At 39.8% G+C, this 20,353-nt stretch overlaps 1 protein-coding gene across 3 annotated transcripts in view; it reads right to left on the reverse strand.

Annotated features, from left to right (window-relative positions):
* POU6F2 (POU class 6 homeobox 2) overlaps nucleotides 1-20,353 on the reverse strand; it is a 308,399-nt gene that overhangs the window by 11,462 nt on the left and 276,584 nt on the right. For all 3 annotated transcript variants that reach the window (XM_054384991.1, XM_054384993.1, XM_054384992.1), the window contains exons 7-8: nucleotides 14,154-14,360; nucleotides 1,882-2,050 (exon numbers count right to left, since the gene is read on the reverse strand). In XM_054384991.1, the coding sequence (XP_054240966.1) occupies nucleotides 1,882-2,050; nucleotides 14,154-14,360 (376 nt within the window). The remainder of the gene's footprint in view (nucleotides 1-1,881; nucleotides 2,051-14,153; nucleotides 14,361-20,353) is intronic.

A 20,353-nucleotide genomic window follows, 5' to 3' on the forward strand; every position in this document is an offset into this window, starting at 1 on the left:
CTGTTGCATTAATAATTCTGATGCATCCTTAAAATAATTCCATTGCGAATCACAGAATGTTAGAGGTTGCAAGGGACCTCCAGAGATCATTAAGTCCAACCCCCCTGCCAAAAGCAGGATCACCTAGGGCAGTCTACACAGGTATGCATCCAGATGGGTTTTGAAAATCTCCAGAGAAGGAGACTTCACAACCTCTCTGAGCAGCCTGTGCCAGTGCTCTGTCACCCTCACTGTAAAGAAGTTTCTCCTCATGTTGAGGTGAAACCTTCTGTGTTCAAATTTGTATCCATTGTTCCTTGTCTTATTACTGTGCACCACTGAAGAGAGATTGGCCCCATCCACTTGACACCCACCCCTCAGATATTGATAGTCATTGATCAAATCTCCTCACAGTCACTGAAGGAAGGATGAGAAAAATATAATGATTGCATAATCTTCATCACAATGCACATCGTTATCATAAAATACAAGTTCTAAGAGGAACTGCATACAGTTGAACAAGCAATTGGTTTTCTAGTATCTCCTAACTTTTGATGGATTTTTACTGTAAACTTGAAAAGGCTTCTTTCATGTTGCTTTTATTGTGTAGTGTGCTTATTCATGCAGGGAAATGGACTGGAATAACTATGGTAGGGTAGAGCAGTATTCAATATTATTCTAGAATAGTTTTTAAATAAGAATGTCCACAAGGGAGGCTGTTCTAGACTAGCCATTGAAAAGTAGCTTGTTCTGCATTAGCTACTTTACTCAATTTTCCCACATAGACAAGGGGTAACTATGTATTTTTAACACAAAGCTTCTTATTTGTCTTCCTACAAGCTTGTCTATGTGAAAAGGTTTTCTGACAGAGCAATAGCAGTACATTTATATCAGTATAATTATCCCTGTATCTATACATTTTATATACTTACAGTTACCAATGCAGATATTTTTATTCCAGAATAAAAATATTCACATTGGGAGTTATACCAGCATAATTTTACCACTATAGCTCTGCTAGTAATTTCCTCATGTAAACAATCTCTGAAATAATCTAACCAAGGTGTTTTCACATCTTCCCTTGCATGGCAGTTTCTCCAAGCCCTTCACAAGCTTGTATCAGTCATATATTTGACATTACCAATACAGTGTGAGCTATAGGGTTTGTTTACTTGAAATATGTACAGGGAGTATCGCTGAACAAGGTCATCCAATACACTCAGGTTTTTGCAGATGTGCAAAAAGTGTTAATGCTTCTGATGTACACTTTTAACCTCTTGGTTTTGCTATGTAAAGACCACAGTTAGTGCTGATAAGGTAATAGCAAGGACTCAGAGTTATGTGATCTGGAGGTGTTCAGGAGGTCAGCTTTTATAATCCTAACACTGAAACGTGGTTGTTTCACTGCAGCGTGCTTCTCTCTCCTCTCCCGCGTGTTACAGTTCTTTCTTGTTTAAACTGCACAACCTTTTCCTGGCAAGAAAGGTCTCTTGCTCTAGATTTGTGTAGTGCTAGGGTTTATAAAATGTTTTGCTGCACTAACTAAGCAGACAGCCCAACCAAAAGTTGGAGGGTCTGTCTGTCCATCAAATTCCGAACAATTAAAAAATTTCTCATTTCCAAAGAACATTAGCAATATTGCAGTTACAAGAATTGCCTTCAGAACCCAATTAACAACTGCTGCCATTTTTATGACCATTTTAAGCACTGCATTTCTCAAGGCATGTTTACCTTAAGCCCGTTCCATGACACAACTTAGCAGTTCTCACTGCAAGAGTCACTCTACTTAGCAACATACAATCTACTATATGAAAAAATAAAGAGGAGGGAAATCAAATCAGGAAATTCAACAGTGAGGAGGACAGAGGGGAGAATTAAGGAGAGCCAGGGAGCAATACTTACTGCTGACTAACTGGCCAACACTCAAAGCTGAAGAGGAGGAGGATGAGGAGGAAGAAGAGGAAGCCTGACGCACTGGGCTTTGAGACATAGATGCTTGACTGTGAGCCAAATGCAGGAGATTGGATTGTGAGGCTGCTTGTCCCACTTGCGTCTGGGAGGGCTGGTGGAGCTAAATGTTAAAATGTAAAAATAGGTATTTAGAAAATGAAGCAGCAACAGGAAACTTTCAATGTACCATCTTCACCCACTTACTTCTGGGGAAAAAATCCCATAGAAGCATTAAATACCAAGGACCTAGCTCAGGTGACAGAGTGTTACAGGAAGAGCAATCTGAGCTCTTCTGAATTTCCATTCTTTTCTCAGTTTAACCATATACTGAATCTAATTAGAAGATAAATACTTGTTTGAAAGAGGTGATAAAAGATCTGTGACACTGACAGCAGCATTCTGATTTAATAAATACGTGTTCTTACCTGTTTTCTGACTCATGAAGCCATACTTTTATTCCCTGCATGGATTCTTATATAAATCAAAATTGTTTCAGTTCTTTCATACTGCAGGACTAGGACAAAGGAGAGTGTGAACGGGGATGAGAAGATAAACTGGGAGAAAATCCCTTTCTTACAGAAAGAAATAGTTTGGTTTATGACATTAGTTCTAGAAAACAACCAAAATGCTGAAATCTTACTTCTCAATCAGTAATTGTCCTTGCCTAAATAACACAGTGACACTTCTGAGCCCCATTCACATCAGGACTGTGTTAACTAAGACACACCTAAAGAAGTCTAGTGAGTAAAGTAGGTACAAACACCATAACACATGAATCTGGCTTTAGAACTGGTTTTTGTTTTGTTTTTAAAACAGCATAGGTTTTGGTTGTTCACTAGGGGAAAGGAAAGAATCATTAATCCCTTCTGCCTATAATAAGCTTTCATATTGGACTGAAAACTAGGGAGAGCTTCTGGCACTGATTTTTATGTAAAAAAATCCCAGCAAATTCAAAGAGCAGTTTCTCTACAGAATGATGATGGACTTACAGTTCTGAACTGGCTTCTAGTAGTGCAGTACAGCCCTTTCAGAGCCTTATAATACAGTAACACAGTCCTGATACACTCAGGTGACTGTTATTTACTATACCTATTTCATGTTATTTACTGCTATTTACTATTTCATGTTAATTCTTGATATTGATCAAAAATGACTGCAAAAAATGTATTAAAATGCTTCACTTTCAAGTGATAGCTGTTATCTACATTCTCAGAAAGGGGGAAGATAAAGGTCTATTTGGCCTTGCTTGAAATCAGTAATTTAAATATATTTCTTGAATTCTAAGGAGTATGAGCTTTTTTCTTTCGGTATTTAACCAAACAAACGACTTCAGAGAAGGAGCTGAATTCATTAGTACTACTCAAATTATATATAATATGCTCCCAAAACACACAAAATGCCTGATGCTAAGTAGAAGACAAGTTGTATGGCACAGCAGATAAAGGTATCTGATCATGTTCAAGATGACAGATTTGCATTGAATACACATGAACAATTTTAATGACATTATTTTTGTTACAGGTCTGTTTAAGAAGGGGAAAAATTATAATTCCTTTCTCTGCCTCCCACGTGGAATAATAAAACACAAAATGAAGTAAGAAATTTTGCATTACATTTTAATAATACTGAAAATTATTTATCTAGCCTGTTTGAGTGTAATCTGAATTCCCTAGGGTTGAATAAACAAAAACATTGTACCAAGGAGGGTTTTTTGGGTCAAAATCAAAAAAACTGGCTCTTTGTCAAAGGGGTAACAGTTGAGAAGCTGATTGAAATCTTCCAGATTTCAGACTCATGCAAGCATTGGGCATCTTAAAAAAAAATTAAAAAATTCAATTCACTAAGAGCTGGATTTCATCTACAGAGAGCTCCCCGTCCAGAACATCTCCTTTTATAATATCTTCTGCTAGGGAAGCAGGCCACCAGGAGGGTTGGCCTCCTCTAAACATTGTAGAAATGGTCTGCCCACATCACTCCAGACTGAACCTTTCAGAAACAGGCAGGCCTTTGGGATCTGGGTCTGTTGTCCAAGGGAATCTCTGGCAAAACTAGACTTTAGCCTAGGCAAGGGAAGAAAAATACTATATTTAGATGAATTAGATGCTCTCACACTCTCTGAAACAGTCCTAAAGATGTTAGTGGTGATCTGTGAGGACAAAGCAGCAAATGTTGTAGCTGTCTTTAAAACGAAAGATTTGCAAAATTATAGTTCAGCCAACTAAATTTCAACCCATGGAAAAGTACTGAGGAAAATAATCAAACAGTTCGTAAGCACCTGCAAGAAAACAAGGTAGCTACAGACAACATGGATTCTTAGGAACAAACTGTGTCAAACCAATCTGATCTCCCTCTAAGGCAGGGTAATTGGTCTTGCGGACAGGGAAAAAGCAGTAGGTGGTTTGACTTTACAAGACTCTTGACACTCCCTCATATGGCATTTTTTATAACCTAGGGAAAGAGACTTTAGATGAAATTGCTGCTGAATGAATGCAAAAGTATTTGGAAAACAAAACTAAGAGGATGTCTGTCTGTGGAAGGGGAAGTGTGTGTGTCTGTTGCTTCACAGGAGCCTGTCCTTGCTCAGCACTACTCAGTATTTTCTTAATGACTTGGATAATGGAGAAGAGGATGTGCTGACTAAATTTACATGTCAGTGACATGCTGAGAGAGACCTTTGATAGGCTGGAATACAGGATTATGTTTCAAGATGGTCCTGTCAGTTTGTCAGTTTTGACATGCCACCAGTAATCCTGTGGTGTTGCACAAGTAAAGCAAAGGCAACTCCTATACTAAGCTGTATGAGCAGGAATGATGCCTGCAGTGCATCTGAAGAATCTTCTTTTCTACTAAGTGCTGGAAAGATATCTACCAAGGGAGGGTGGGGCTTACTATGGACCACAGCTAGATGCCACACTTCAGAAAAAATCCCGACCAACTAGAGAAGAACATTTTGCAGTGGCTGAAGGCCTGGGAGCTATCGGAGGTTTATGAAGACACCCTGAATGAACTGATCATGTTTAAAGAAGGGAAAACTATGTGGGATACAATGCTTGCCTCAAATACAGACAGGTCTTATGAAAAAAGGAGAGTTTGGCTTACATTTTATAGGGGAAAGGATGAGGTGCAATAACCTCAAAGACTCAAATTGGATGCTGGGAAAAGCCATCTCATGTGACAGTGAAGCACAGGGGGAACCTGTGGAGTTCCTATGGGAGTGCTTAGGAGCAAGATAGACAATACTGGCATAGCTACTCCACCTGAGAGCAACAGGGTGGACTGGATAATCTCTTGAACCTTAACCTTCCAGCCTTAATTTTTAATGATTCTATGCTATTTCCTATCAGTATTTCTCAGGAAGAAATACATGATCACGTAAGACAAAGATGGTAAATTCAAGGTTTTCCAGCCGTGCTATACAGATTGTCCCTGAAACAGTTCAGCTGCTGAGCATGTACAGTAAATGTGAATCTTCCAGGAAGCACCAGAATGAGAGAGCACTCTGCATTCTCCAGTGGTGTGTGTAAAGCGTGCACACAGCCACAGCCAATACGTAGCACATGCACGGCGTGTTGGTTACATCAAGGAACTGTTTGATTGCACAAAGCATTTGCAAATCTAGTTTTGAAATAACTGGGATAGCCAGAAGCACAGCAGTTTTCTTGTCAGACGTCCAATAATCTTTGAACAAAGGTAAGAAGTTCTCAAAATGTGGCTGAGCAAAGCAGAATCTGGCTAGTGAGACCTGGAGTAGAGTAGCCTTGGGTGTAATAGCAATGTGTAAGGGATGTTTATGGGTTGTTAGTTTGTAACTCGGTGCTTGTGAGAGGAAAAGGAGCAATGGGGTTGGAGAGGCTGAAGAATCAACTTAAGGCCTGACCAGAGACTGAGGGAAGATTCCATCTTTATCTCCCTACATAATTTGCAGCATACTCCCTGCTTTATAGACATGACAGTTAAGTTGTAAATGTCCTGCTTAAACAACGATGATAGTTATCTATGTCATGAAATTGCATTAAAATACTCTCTCTCTTTTCATCCACTATAATTTCCACTCCAGAAATAATAGCCTTAAGGAGAGGCAACAATCAGATTATGAATTAGATTCTAGATGACAGAATCAATTCAAACTTGCAATAGCTGACTTTCCCCATTTTTGGACATGTACACATGATATGAATTATGTTTATGCCTGTTGTGCATTTCCCATCCAAAGACAGAAGGAGGCACAGAAATTGCAGATGCAGTTGCTCTGAGTGCCGTTCTGTGTAGGTGGATATAGTAGACATGCTGAGAATGATGACTGCATGCAACACTGATCAGTATCTGGCAGGAATACATGCATGCACACTGCAGCTAGAGGAACAGGATAAATAGGAAAAACAAAGTGCAGCATTATACCTTATAAGAATAAACTTAAAAATGGAAAAGGCCTGATTCTTATTATTTTACATCAGTTTTACATACTGCTGTCAACAGCAAAGGTAGTATTGATTAGAAATTGCAGACATGGAGAATGAATTAGGTCTGTAAGACTAAATTTTGTTCTTAAAATATATATGTAAGATATCCTTGCACCTAGGATGGTTGACTGTAGTCCTGCATTAAGGTCTTCCTATGAGATCAGGGCTATTGTTCCCTGCATCTAGAAAGTTACAAGATGGTGGCAGAGTAACAAGGTATTTTGCGTAAGGTAAGGAAAGAGAAAGAAACTAAATGGAAAAGACTAAATAGAAAAGAGCAGATTTACATTGAATGTTAGGAACAGATTCTTTACTAGGAGGGTGGTGGAACACTGGAACAGGTTTCCCAGGCCCTATCCCTGGAGATATTCAAAGTGAGGCTTGGCAGGGCTCTGGGCAACCTGATCTAGCTGAGGATGCTCCTGTTACGGCAGAGGACTTTGGACTGGATGACCTTTGGAGGTCCCTTCCAACCCAGACCATTTTATGATTCTATGAAATAAAGAACAAACTTTTGAGAGAGTGTTGCCCTGCATCGTAGCAAAACTGCTACAGGTTTTGCATAGTACCTGGACAAACAGCAAGGGCAAAACATGGCCTTAATGGAAGGGAGAAGAAAGTAATGGGTTTACATTGCATTAGAGCAGGCTAGGGTCAGGCATCATGAAGACCTTTCTAATGCTAAGGAGAGTGACCTAGGTTGGCTAGGGATGTCAGGGAATCTCCATCACTGAAGGTTTTTGAGAAGAACTTAGACAAACATCTGTCAAGAATGATATAGGGACAGTTGATCCTGCCTAGGGGAAGGGGATGGACTCCATGACCTCTTCAGATCCTTTCCACTCCTATTTTTCTATGATTCAGTGGAAAAGGAAATCTGAGAGACGAGGAAACACAACAAATTAGAGAAGAGAAAGGTGAAAAAGACAAGTATAACAAAAAGGGCAGAAGGGAGGAAACTAAGAGGCGTGGTACAAAGAGGAAGAAATAAATTTTAAACAATCCCCTTTATGATAAAAATAAAGATTTTAGTGGTTTGTTTTTTTTTTTTTTTTTCCCCTCCCTGATGCCAGTTAGTTCTTCCTGGGAAATATACACATTTGCTCTAGTAAAGACTGTGGAAGGTACTGAAAAATAAATACCTAGATATAAAAAGATGTTCCCAAACACTTTGAAATGCCACAATAAGGCCTTGCAGAAATAGCAGTTTAAGTGTTTCATACTTTCATTTTTTCCTGTAAATGGAGTTCTCTACTCTGTCTGTTTTTCCTGAAATGTGCTACATGTTTGCTTTTGGTGTGCTGTGGCCACTGCATGATTCAAGAGCACCATGGCAGGGGAAGTCTGTCTTCAAACCTATCCATACTGCAAGACCAGCCATTGGCTTCAAATATATTTTCTTGAATTTTCCAGAAAATGGAGAGAATAAGTTATTACACATCCACACACTTTATGCCAAATCACTTTCACAGAGAGCTGTGCCAGAAATACTTCCCAAATACTGTGTCTCATCACCCTAATTTACTTGACTCAACTACAGTCTAGTAAGGGGATGTATGAATCTGAAGATGAAAGCTCTTTGATACTCTAATGTAGTATACATAGTGAAAAGGGCTTAGGCTGCTTAGGCTTACAGAGTAGGTACATTTGGAAACTAGCATAAAAAAGCTCTTTGGGTTCACACAGGCTGTGCTTAAAATGAAGAGTGCAGCACAGAAATGATGGTGGGCTGTGGACATAACTGGGAGTAGGACTACGACAGCATCTGATGAAGTTCATTCCAAGCCTTTCTCTAGCATCAGAGCTAGATGGCTTGCCAAATTAGGTTGAGGACTTATATGCAAATCAGATGCATCAGGTGTCTTTCTGACCCCCATCAGGAATGGCATAACATCAATATTACAGTAAAAGCCTGAAATGTGTAGGTAAGTGCATAATTCAAAGGTAACAGTGATGTTTCTACAGTGAACAGCCTTTTACTCTCTCTCTTGACTCAGTTCCTTAGAACGACACAAGTAGTGTGGTGATATCTTTCTACTCCCAATGCTGAGGGGCAGTTAGGTGTTCTTTTTTTTTTTTTTTTTTTTTAATATATCCTATTCCTATAAGTGCAGGTGGCACAAAGAAAACTGGTCAGGAAAAGACAAGTTATAAGCCAAGTGTTCATGTGGGGGCATGGAAAGTCTCATGTAGTCTCTTGTGCCAGTAAATAGTCTGATAATCTTGCCTTTAAACAATGTAGTAATTTATGTGGATGAAATGGAATTAAGCAATGCAAGTGGGTAAAGGAAAAGAAAAAGAGGTGAGGAAAATTGTTGCCCTCATCACTGAAAGTCACATAAAAGCAAAAGCAAAATGAAGCTGGACTGAGACAACTCAGTTTAGTGGCTATATTCACAGAGAAAGAAAAGGGCATTTCTCATAAAACAAGACAACATCAAAGCAATAACAGAGGAAATGATTGAGAGCTGCTTCAATTTTAATGGGAGAGGATAACAGGGGACTGCATGGAGCTGTGATAATGAGATGGTAGGGTTCATGTAGTAGGTTGTGACTGCAGAAAGGAAATGTCTGGCATGAAATTTGGAAAGCAAGAGTACAAGAATAATCACAGATCCATCTAAGAGCTATCAATATCCATCAGCAATCGATCTGGAGCATGATAGCCAATGATAACCAAGATGGGGAACTGACTATGCAAGAAAATGCTGCCTGGTAGCTTGTTTTATTGTGTCAAGGTTGGCAGAAGCCCAAAGCTTCATGCTATAAGACATGATGAAATATGAAAAATTCTGGCAGGCAGGGTAACTAAAACAAGACTGAGGACTACAGGGACAACAGGCTTGATTTAATGAATCTAGTATGTAGAAGAAAAGAGACAGACAACAACAAGAGGAGAACCTGCTTGATGAGGTGCAATGAAGAACAATAGAACCTATAGAAACTGTTTCTGGGTGGGCAAGCAAATATGCAGTTATGAAAACTGCAATTATGAGCAAAGCTGTTTAAGGAATTCCCAAATAAGGATGAGTTTTGAACCACAGTGATCACTGGCAGCTGAACTCCTCTTACCTAATTTCACTTACCTAAGAATTTTAAATCGTGACTTCTGCATTTGGGGAGGGCTGAGATTCTCAGGGACATACAGAAGGCTGCTACCTGTGACTGGCTGGGGGTAGGCAGGACTAGCAAACGAGCTGCCAGCAATAGGAATGCTAAGCTCAAGATTTAAGTGGGTGACACTTCTATAAGCACCTTTTTGGTAATCACATTTGATGTATTTTTCCATCTCCATTTTCCTCTTTTTCAGTGCAAAAGGGTGGCACTACAATTATTTGCTCTACAGATGTAGACAAAACTTAATGAATTTGACTTCAGAGTACTATAAAAAGAACTACAGAAATCTTTTGGAACTTTGATGAAGCTGCACCCATCATGAAGTCTGTGAGCTGCTTGGTGCCTTACGCTGAATAGTAATTTCCCTAAAACTACTTTCTGTCTATGAAAATATGCACAGTCAGATCTGATTTTCTAGAGAAGAAGACTAATGAAGGTTTATACTTCTCTCTGTTTTCTCTACACATTCCAAACCATTTCAAACTCCAGTCATCTAGGTGACCACTGTCCTGCAATTATTAGGAAAGCTGTTTAACGAATTCCCAAACAAGGATGTGTTCTGAACTGCAGAGATTACTGGTAGTTCAGTTGAATTCCTCTTACCTGATTTCACTCATCTAAGAATTGTCTATCCTAAAATAACTACCCTAGCCTCCTCTCATGTCAGTGGAGATGACAGATACTGTAAGATACCTATTGGAGATTCAAACTATCCAAAAATTATTCTGTTTTGACAGCTTGAGTTGCCCACTGGACATGCCTATGTCTCCTTGTCTACATCTCTTTGTCTCTACAGGAAATCTAGTTAACTAGCTTCCACCAGATACCTAACTGCTTTATCACTAAGTTAAACAGGGTGAGTCCTTTCCTAACTTTCCTGAGACTCCAATTCATGGTTCAAGTTCTTCTGTCAGTTGTCTTGGTGTTAACGTGCTGTTAAAGATGTGGAAGAACATCTTAAACCAAGCTTTTCAACTCTGATAGCAAATGACAATGCTAGGAAGTTGCTACAACATGCTCATCTATTCTTGGAAAAAAATGTGCATTTAGCCACACAGCTTGGATTTTGACAAAAACCCTCCTGAGAGGCCTGAAGGAAGTGCAGGTGTAAAGGTTACAAGGTACTTGTTTATTATGAGATATAAATAGCTTTAAAAAGCAAGAAACAAAATTAGGGAATTAATATTCTTTCTTTCTTTCCTCCCCCCCCCCAAAAAAAAAAGGAGACTACAAGTGGAGATCAAAGGATTTCTACCAAAAATTCTGAATGGTTTTAGTAAGCAGCAAGAAAGGACGGTGAACAAGGATGAAGCTGAATCAGCAGGAGGAACATGTGAATGTTTAAAGTTAGCACAGAATACCACGAACAGCTTACAGATTGTGTTCACAACACGCCAGGGGAGCATTATGACAGATGAAATACTGAGTAAATAGGTGCAAAGTGAAATGGCTGGGAGATGGGCAGTAAAAATCATTAAGAGCAAAGAAAAACTTGTTTATGAAGAGAGATTAAAAGGACACAGATTACAAGAGGAGTGCAAGCAGCTGCCTGCTTTAGAAAGCCCTTACAATTTCTAGGAGAATTCTTGGTGTCTGAATAGATACTGCTGCTCAGATTAGCAAAATCTTGGAATACAGTGAAAACCGAAGCTTTAACTACTCAGTGTAATTTAAAGAATAACAATTCCTGCTGTGAGTAGAGAACATCAATCAGAAGAACCTATTTATTTTAAAACCTAGAGGAATAGAATTACAATGGAATTGCTTGTGTACATTAAAAAGCAACCTATTAACAAGACAGAGGAAGCAGAGCTGCTTTACACTACACCTAAGTAATCTATGAACTCATTTCCATGAGGAGACATTGAGGTTTTGGGCTGTCAAGTTTGAAAAAGTTGTATGAATAAATAACGCATGTAGTCTGCCTAAGTAGCTGACTAAAAACAATATCTGAGGCATTTAAGTCTTCAGTCTGCAGGCAAAAAGTAAGCACTAGCATGCATTACTTAGCAACTGAAACAGGCTACATGGGTTCAATTATTGTGACTCAGCTAACAAGCAGCAGCTTACCATCACTGCTTGCAATCAACCCTTTCTCCTGCAGTACTTTGTTTCTAAGGAAGTGACAAGCTGAAAGTTAAACTAGAATCATCTGCAAGTGGAACATTTTACTACATTATTTATTTCCTCATTTATTTCTCCATGACACACTCGAAACTTTTCCAAAACTTGTCTTGTACTCTTCTTTTCCTTTTCTGAAGCTTCTTTCATCAAGCTATAAGACACCAAATGCTGGTTGACACTATTTTCAAAAATGTTTTGAATTCCTGCTGAGCCTTCTGAATTTGAGCACTCATTTCTTCTGGAAACAAGGTTTTAAGCTTATGACAAAATATGTTATCATTAGCCAAACTACACTTTGGCTAAGCCTTTACCCAGTCAGTAAGATATATCCAGGATCCCTTTATACTTTGTGTAATCCTATTTACTTTTCAAATGATGCAGCGATTCACATAGTGCTACCTGAATTGCTTTTGGCTATCCATCAGCATTATTCCCATGAGGAATCTGACTCTCGTACCTCTTTTCTGCTCCCACTGAAATCAGTGAAGTTTCCTCTGACATCAGTAAGAGCAGAAGAGCCAGTAGAGGGAGCACAAATACAGAGAAATCATGTTCTGCAGTTCCTATACAAATAAGAATGTGTACTATTTTGTCACATAGCATTTGCACTACTTCTTCCTCCTCTCTCTGATCAAAAGGAGTGTCTTGAGCATGCTCCAACAGATGTAGGTAAGAAGGCTCTGTGTTATTTGGTGTCCCTTCTTTCCACCCCTGGGACCTCAGGACTCTGTGTGAAGGCATGGGCTGGACCTCTGAAAACTGGTCTTGGCAAAACAATGTTTTCTACCTTCATAGCACTGCTGGGCAGGCCATTTGGCTCTTGGACATACCCAGAGCTCTGCTGAATGATGATCTCTGCCAGCTGATCATTGCACAGGATCACACAGGTTGGGTGAACCAGTACAATACACAATAATATGGCTAAGCAGTAGCTTTCTGCCTTCAACCCCTGCTCATTCAGCAAGCTGCAGCCTTCAGCAGCAGGTTGTCCCTTTATGTGAACCCAGTACCTCTAGCTGTGCAACGAAGTCATGCCTCTGTCCCTTCTCTGCCCACTGATACTGCTGGTGGACATTGCCTGGAGGAGGTTGCTTGGCTGCAGGACTCAGAAGGTGTGATTTTCTGCAGGTGAGAATGTCTTAGGGGATAACAGAAGACCTCTCTCCTCCTCTTTTAAATTTCAGGAGTTTCATATGGGAACTCATAATTACTATGCTTTTGGAGAGCTTCCCCCATAAAGAAAGGAAAGATCTAATCTCTTCAAAAAGAAGCACTTCACCCCTCAACCTCCCAAGAAACCAAAGGTGAACTGATGAGTTTCTTCATTCATTGTCAGGCTTTCCTGTGCTGAAGAGCACAGAGTCTGCCCTCCTGTCCATACAGCTTTGTTTGAAACCACGTGCTTGCAACAATTTCAAAAGCACTTGCCAGTAGTTTACATCTGCTCCCATTAAAGAAAATAAAGCCAGATAAATAACAAGTGCTTTGGAAAATGTCTCTGCTACATACCACAGAGGATAGGATGAAGAAAGGAGTATGTAACCACTTGGATGTGAGATATTTGTAAAACAAACAAAAGAAGTCACATTAGAGATCTATTTGCTTTCTACTTTTAAATGTAAAAAAAATATAAAATCATCACTTTGGCATTTTGGGAAGGGCTGAGGTTCTCAGGGACATACAGAAGGCTGCTACCTGTGACTGGGGCATCGGGGCAGGGGGGTAGGCAGGACTAGCAAACAAGAGCTGCCAGCAATAGGAATGCTAAGCTCAAGATTTAAGTGGGTGACACTTTTATAAGCCCTTTTTAGTAATCACATTTGATGTATTTTTCCATCTCCATTTTCCTCTTTTTCAGTGCAAAAGGGTGGCACTACAATTATTTGCTCTACAGATGTAGACAAAACTAATGAATTTGACTTCAGAGTACTATAAAATAACCACAGAAATCTTTTTGAACCGTGATGAAGCTGCTGCACCCATCATGAAGTCTGTGAACTGCCTGGTGCCTTACACTGAATAGTAATTTCCCTAAAAATACTTTCTGTCTATGCAAATATGCACAATCAAATCTGATCTTCCAGTGAAGAAGTCTAATGAAGTTTTATACTTCTTTGTTTTCTCTACACATTCCAAACCATTTCAAACTTCAGTCTTCTAGGTGACTGCTAACCAAAGAACTGAGCTTTATGGGCCAGATGGGTATCTCCTGTTCATATTGCTATTGTTGTTTTACTGCAGAAATTTTCTCAGTTGGCCCTACCTTTAAAAGCAGAAATAAAAAAGAATAACTGGATAACCTCGTAATGTATAAATAAATTATATGATAATATCTAATAATCACATATATAATATGCATTAATTTACTATTTTGGACAGAATTTAACTGAATTATTAAATTAATACAATTATTTAAAATTATAACAAAGCAGGAGTTTTTAGGAAGGCCATGAGAGAGTCTGTGAGGAGTGGAAGACTTCCATGCATCTGTTTTGACAGTCATTCAAGGTACAGAGACTTTACCTGCTGGCCTGGTTTGAGTGGCGATAGCGTGATTCCCTGGGTATTGATCACTGGCAGTATCTGGTTGCCGATGACGGTAGCAATGATCTGACCCTGGGCATTGGTCAATAACTGCGGAGTTATCGGCTGTACCTGAAGTCCCTGAGCTCCACCTGCCGTCTGACTGGAGGGGACTGGATTAGGCATCAGTGGGATTGTTCCAATAATCTGGAAAAAAATGACACAGAAAGGGAAAATACACATGTGCTGCAGACGTGTAATTACTTGTTTTATGGACATTAAATCAAACAGGTGAAATAAGCACGGAGAGCAGATATGACAGGCTGAGGGTGGGAAAGAACCCTTCCTTTGCGGGAGTGATGAGGACTTTCAGACCCATTTGTCGCACCACATATCATCTGTATGTTTTACCACTGTCCACTGTCATCCCCAACAAGTCTGCTGTGGCTGAGTGTGTATGAAAAATGCTGGGGCCACGTGCTGACCCCTGGATGATGCTTTGTTCCCACCTCTCACTTAAACATAGAGTGAAATAGTTGCAAGAATCAGTTGGTTTCTCTGGGTTCTTACAACTCAACCATACAATGTTAGTAACTGTGAACTGAGGTGCTTATGATGTTTCCCTTGATTTACTGACACCTAGTACTCTAAATGACCACCTATTACTTCCATATGATGTCAGGAAGGAACAAAGGAGATACTGGTGCCTTTCATGACATGGCTTATTAAGATGTATTCATAAAAATGCAGCTGCTTTTGGATGACAACTAAATATTACAAAACAACAGGGGGGCTGGTGTTAGATAAAACATTTTAGCAAACATTTCTGGGGCAAGTACTTGCAGAAAGAGACATTTGTGACATATCAGACTCGAGAATACAGTGATTTCTTAAAATGTGAACGTGCCTGTAAAACTAATATTAGTATGAGGTGTCAAACAGATGCTGTAAGAAAGCTTGTCAGTCAATAAGCTGCTGGGCAGAAGGAAGTTACACTGTTGGAGGAATCATTTTACAGATTTTAGAGCATCTGAAACAAACTTCTGATGAAACCTGGGAATAAACCAAAACTTTTCTTTGGGACAAACAATAACAAATGAAGCTAGAGTCATAGGATTATAGCAACAGGAAAAGTAAAAATCTGCAAAGCAAAACATGTCTCTATTTCCTTCATCACTTCTCTGACTTTATCGTAGCCCACCCCCAACACATCTATCCCTTTGTAAAGCCTCCAGTCTTTGCTCTCCAGAAGCCTTGTTCCCCCCTCTTCATACTCAACATCTACCACACTGCTTGTCCCTTTTGTCCCTCATTGGTACGATTCCCAGTGTCCTGCATCCATCATCACATACCTTGACTGGTGTAGATCTGCTTGGTTGCTGAGAAATAGGGTGGATTATGGCCAAGTTTTCTCTCTGTTTCCTCAGTGGGGATAATAACATGGTAGCTTTTCTCAGGTTATCTGGTTATTCTCATTCTATTTATGAACTTAATCATCTTTTTAGATCTCTCTCTCTCTTTTTTTTTGCACCCTGATAAATTTTGTTGAAATTTGGCAGCTGTTTCAAAGCTATTAGGGAGGTACTCAAGGATGCATGGGTGGAAAGAGGGAGAGAAGAATAGACCACACTGTCCCTAAGACTAGTTTCTTCACAAAAACAAGCTAAAGTGTTTCTAATGAAACTGAAAAGGAAATTTATCTCCAAAACAGACATATGAAATTGCTACTGATTTAAACAATTAATTTGCATTATATCAACGGGAACTGTACAACACAGTGTACAATTTGCTCTAAAATAACCGTTTAGTGAAAACAGCAGTGGCTATGCAGGCAGACCATGAAGTTACTTCCTGACAGTGCAAAAGTAGAGGAAAAACTCTCAATCTCTTGCTAAAGATATAAAAAGGATACATGTCAGAATCGTGTCGTGCAGAGTAACATGGATCTGTGAAGACCTCTGCATATTTAAATCACCAGAGCTGACACCCAACAACCCTATCCTCAAGAAAACATCATGCAAAGATATCCAACTAAGGCAGAGCTGGAGGGGCAAGTGGCTGCCATCAGAGGATCAGCCTCTTCTTTCTCTTGATAGGCTGAGATATGACTCCCTATGACACCCTAATGAGTGACTGCTGCTTCAGCAGTGACCGCCCAATGTGATGTGATGATGGAAACCATCTCCTTGAGTGAAAAGAGTGCACTAGGATAGCTATGGCAACTCAGCTGACATGTGGTAGGTGCTGAATCATCATCAATTTACCAAACTTGTCCTGTCATAAGAAATTTAGTTGGGAAGGCCAGAGAACCATAAAAGAAAAGCAGGACAGCTCTCCTGTGGGAGGACCTGATAAAATGGCAAGCCCACCTGCTAAGCTGTGTTGTAAGAGCTGCATGTATCAACACTATTCAAACCACTGTAAAGTTATCATTTAAGTTCTCCTTAATGCATTCCTAAAAGGTAGACAGATCAATAAAGATTATTACCCTATTTTACAGAACAGGAAAGTGAAGCACGATGGAGCGTGTTCAAAGAGCAATAGTGAGTTAGCCTTCTAAGCCAAGTTTCACTCTACAGATCACAGTACTTTAATTTTTTAAGGTGTCCCTAGCTGAACTGCAGCTGCCTTACTGTTGTGAGAAAATGGGTTGTTCATTGAGGAGGGAAGTATCTGTGTGTGTAAATACCTCATTATCAGATTTCAGAATGTTTTCTAAATCTGACTTTCAGCCTGAATTAAATGCAGCTCTCACACAGTACAACATGCAAATTTCTTCCAGGTTTTGGTGATCTCACCAAACATGAGGAACAGTTCTTCTTAGTTTTATCAGCTCAAACATAGCAAAGGCCTCTCCTTCCTTTGCCATGTCAGTAAAGGGTGCGACCTTGGAGTGTCATTACTCCAATGTAACTATAACTATCAAGGTCCTAATCCCAGCAGAGCAAAAAATGCTGCGTTGGTGTTATCAGTAATAGAAATGTTTGCATTCACATTTAAAATGCATTTCTTGGACTGCAGTTGGACATTTTATAGAATGACAGTGCTGAAGTGGACAGTTTGTAAGGTCAGAAGCAGAAGGCTATCTATATGTATTAATGTGTGTCACACACCATTCTGTACATGGCATGCTGTACATGCGCACAGCCATAAACAGAGCAAGGAAAACACAGCCGGGAGAGGTGCTCCAGAAGGGCAAATGAGCAAATGTCCTCAGAGGTGTTACTGTAGGAGCCAAGGGAATCAGGGAAGAGTTTTCCCACTTTCTGAAATTTACTGAGGTTTCAAGATTTTTATTTTCCATTTTATACCAAAATAAAAATCTTGTCTGGTTAAAAAAAAGGGAAAAAAAACACGAAGAAAAGAAAGACATCCACTTGTTTCTAGTTAACTGACAGGGCTACTCTTTAAGGTATGCTTCTTTGATATGGCTAAACCTAGATTCAACTTTCCCTGTTGAAGTTCCCCCTTCACCATTGCCCTGTTCTAAATATAGTAACAGCCCCCTGATACACAATAAGGGAGGAGTACTGAAACTGTTTCCCTTCCTTAAATATGTTTTGACTGTCCTGGTGCTGGGCCAGATCCCTTTTCCTCTAATTTTGGTAGAAAATTTCACCCTGGGTGTTGCTAATGTGTCCTGTTAGCATATCATAAAATCTGGAGCTTTATGAAGACAAATTATGGTTTCGAAACATTAAAATTTTCTCAAGAAAGACCTTGGACTTGTGACACTGGACTTGTCACATTCAACTGCTGATGATTTCCCTAGTGGGGAGGTATTGCTCCTTTCTAGGAAACGCTTCTGTTTCAGGTTATATTGAAGGCAGTTCAGGAATAGTGTGTGTGTGGGACTTACCCCACAAGATACTTATAGAATCACACAATCACAAAATGGTTTGGGTTGGAAGAGATATTTTAAAAATCATCTGGTCCACCCCCCCTGACATGGGCAGGGATACTTTCACTAGCTCAGGATTGCCTAAAGTCCCACCCAACCTGACCTTGAAGGCTTCCAGGATTGAGGCATCCACAACTTACCAGACATGTCAGAAGAGGCTTCTTTGTCAGTGTGTAGACTTAAATTCATAAACAATCCTACCTATCTGTGGCAGTTTAGGCTGGGTGCCCCCTGCCACTGCCGCATGAGATACACCTCTGGTGTCCTGGGTGCCCACCCACAGGGGTGGACACAGGAAACGACGTATTTCTACCCATAAATCCTGCACCCTATAAGGCCATCTGCAAAGTCATTCTCTTCCTCTTTCTTCCCTCTCTGCTCCCACGGGAGATGTCCTCTCTTATCGGGTAATGCCGGGGGAGTATCCTCAAGGCCTCTTAGGCCTGTCTAGGCCTAATGCCAGGAGGAGAATGGAGCGGGGGGGCAGTCTCAGACCTGGCCAGCCTGAGACTTGCCTAGCAGTGGGAGAGGGAAGAAAGAGCCCTGGGGGGTTTGGGTTTACCTTCAGGTGGGAAGAAGGGAAGGATTGGGAAGCTTTGGGAATTCTGTGAGGGGTTCTGTACGCTTTGGGATACTCTTTGTCACTATGCTTTGTAGTTTGTAGTTTTTTTTGTAGCTTCACCAATTGCTTTTCCATTTAAACTTTCCATCACTCTCCAATCCGTTTGTGTGAGTCTCATTCTTTTGTCCCTTTCGGGGCAAGAGACGATCTGTCTGGCCCCAAACCAGCACACTATCAAATGCTTACCTGAGAAAACAAATGCATCCCTGAAAATCCTCATGCTACAAAAACAGGATATAAAAGTTTTTGTTTGTTCATTTTACACTATGCACATGACCTTGGCAATTCCTTTTACAACTCAGACAACCGAATGCAAGACAACCGAATGTTCACAGAGGAGTTCCAAAACAGTTATCATATGCAAAACAACAAGCAGTTTTGAAAGTCCAAGGATAAGTTCAAGGAACTTCCTTGTCAATGCTCCACAACCTCTGAGGGAGTCAGGCACAGTCACCTGCAGAGTATGGTTGAGTAACATATATTACACCTGGTTGTACCTGTCTGAGGTATGGCTTCTAGATGTAGGCACAATATGTAGTGCAGATGTGACACTGGAAATTGTATTGAGATATTTAATGAAAATTCAGAACTTAGCTTTTTTATAGAGACAGGGTTTTGGTCCACCTCTAAATAAAACACCAAGGCTGTAATTCTGGCCCTGGTCAAGTGACAGAATGTTGCCATAAGCCTTGGTAGAGTCAGATTTTCACTTCAAGTATTCAGTAAGATTCTTTCAGTTTTGATTTTGGATTAATAGAAACATCAATTGCACTTTGAGGTGCTTTGGGAGCAGTTTTTACAGATATTAATTTAGTTCCTTATGCTTCCCAATGATAATTAAATTTTAAAAATCAGTGATTTCTTTCTAACTTTAAAGGAAATTCATGGTAAATTTAAAGACCATTTGAGTATTATCTATTGACTAATGTGTTAGTGTCATTTTAGCATCCTAAGATTTCAAGATATCTGAGATCAGGCTTTTCAAATTTAACAACTTGAATCTGACGTTGCCAAGACGACTTCTCTGATTAGGAGTTATTTATATGATAGAAAATTGCAAGGTTTGGCTTTCACAGGAAGTCAATTTTTTGAACCGCTCCTATATACTATCTGTGGGCTCAGTGGTTTTTTCCTACATAGTCCTGCAAATTGTACATTCATTTACAATGAAAGTATAAGCACACCATTAAAGTGAAGGTAAAATTCCAAGGAATGGAGCTCACCATGGAGGGGAGAAGTCTCAAATCCTCAGCATATCAACATTAACCCTATTACTGACAATGGCAATGTCCCAGCACTGATAAGCTGAGGTGCTAGTTACTATTGCACTACTACATAGATTTTGGTCTCTCACCTTGCTCAGTAATAGTTTCTTCTTAGAAATGGAATAAAAACATCTGACCCTTGAAAATTATTCCTTAACCAACCAATCCTTAAGAAAGAATAACATAAAAAAATAACAGTTCTCATCCTTTCTTGGCTGACAACACTTCTTCCCATTTAATTGCCCTTGTGGATTACTTTTCTGTGACTCAGCCACTGAAACTTAAGGCAGAAGCTGAGAAAGTGCTCAGAACTTCTGGAGATAAAATCTATTTGTAGCCCCACTTGTGCTGCAGATATAAACCCAAATTTTGCATAACTGTAGGGAGGACTAATTGCTGACTTCCTGGCAGT

The sequence above is a fragment of the Indicator indicator genome, chromosome 11 (genome assembly GCF_027791375.1).
Source record: "Indicator indicator isolate 239-I01 chromosome 11, UM_Iind_1.1, whole genome shotgun sequence".
NCBI lineage: Eukaryota > Metazoa > Chordata > Aves > Piciformes > Indicatoridae > Indicator > Indicator indicator.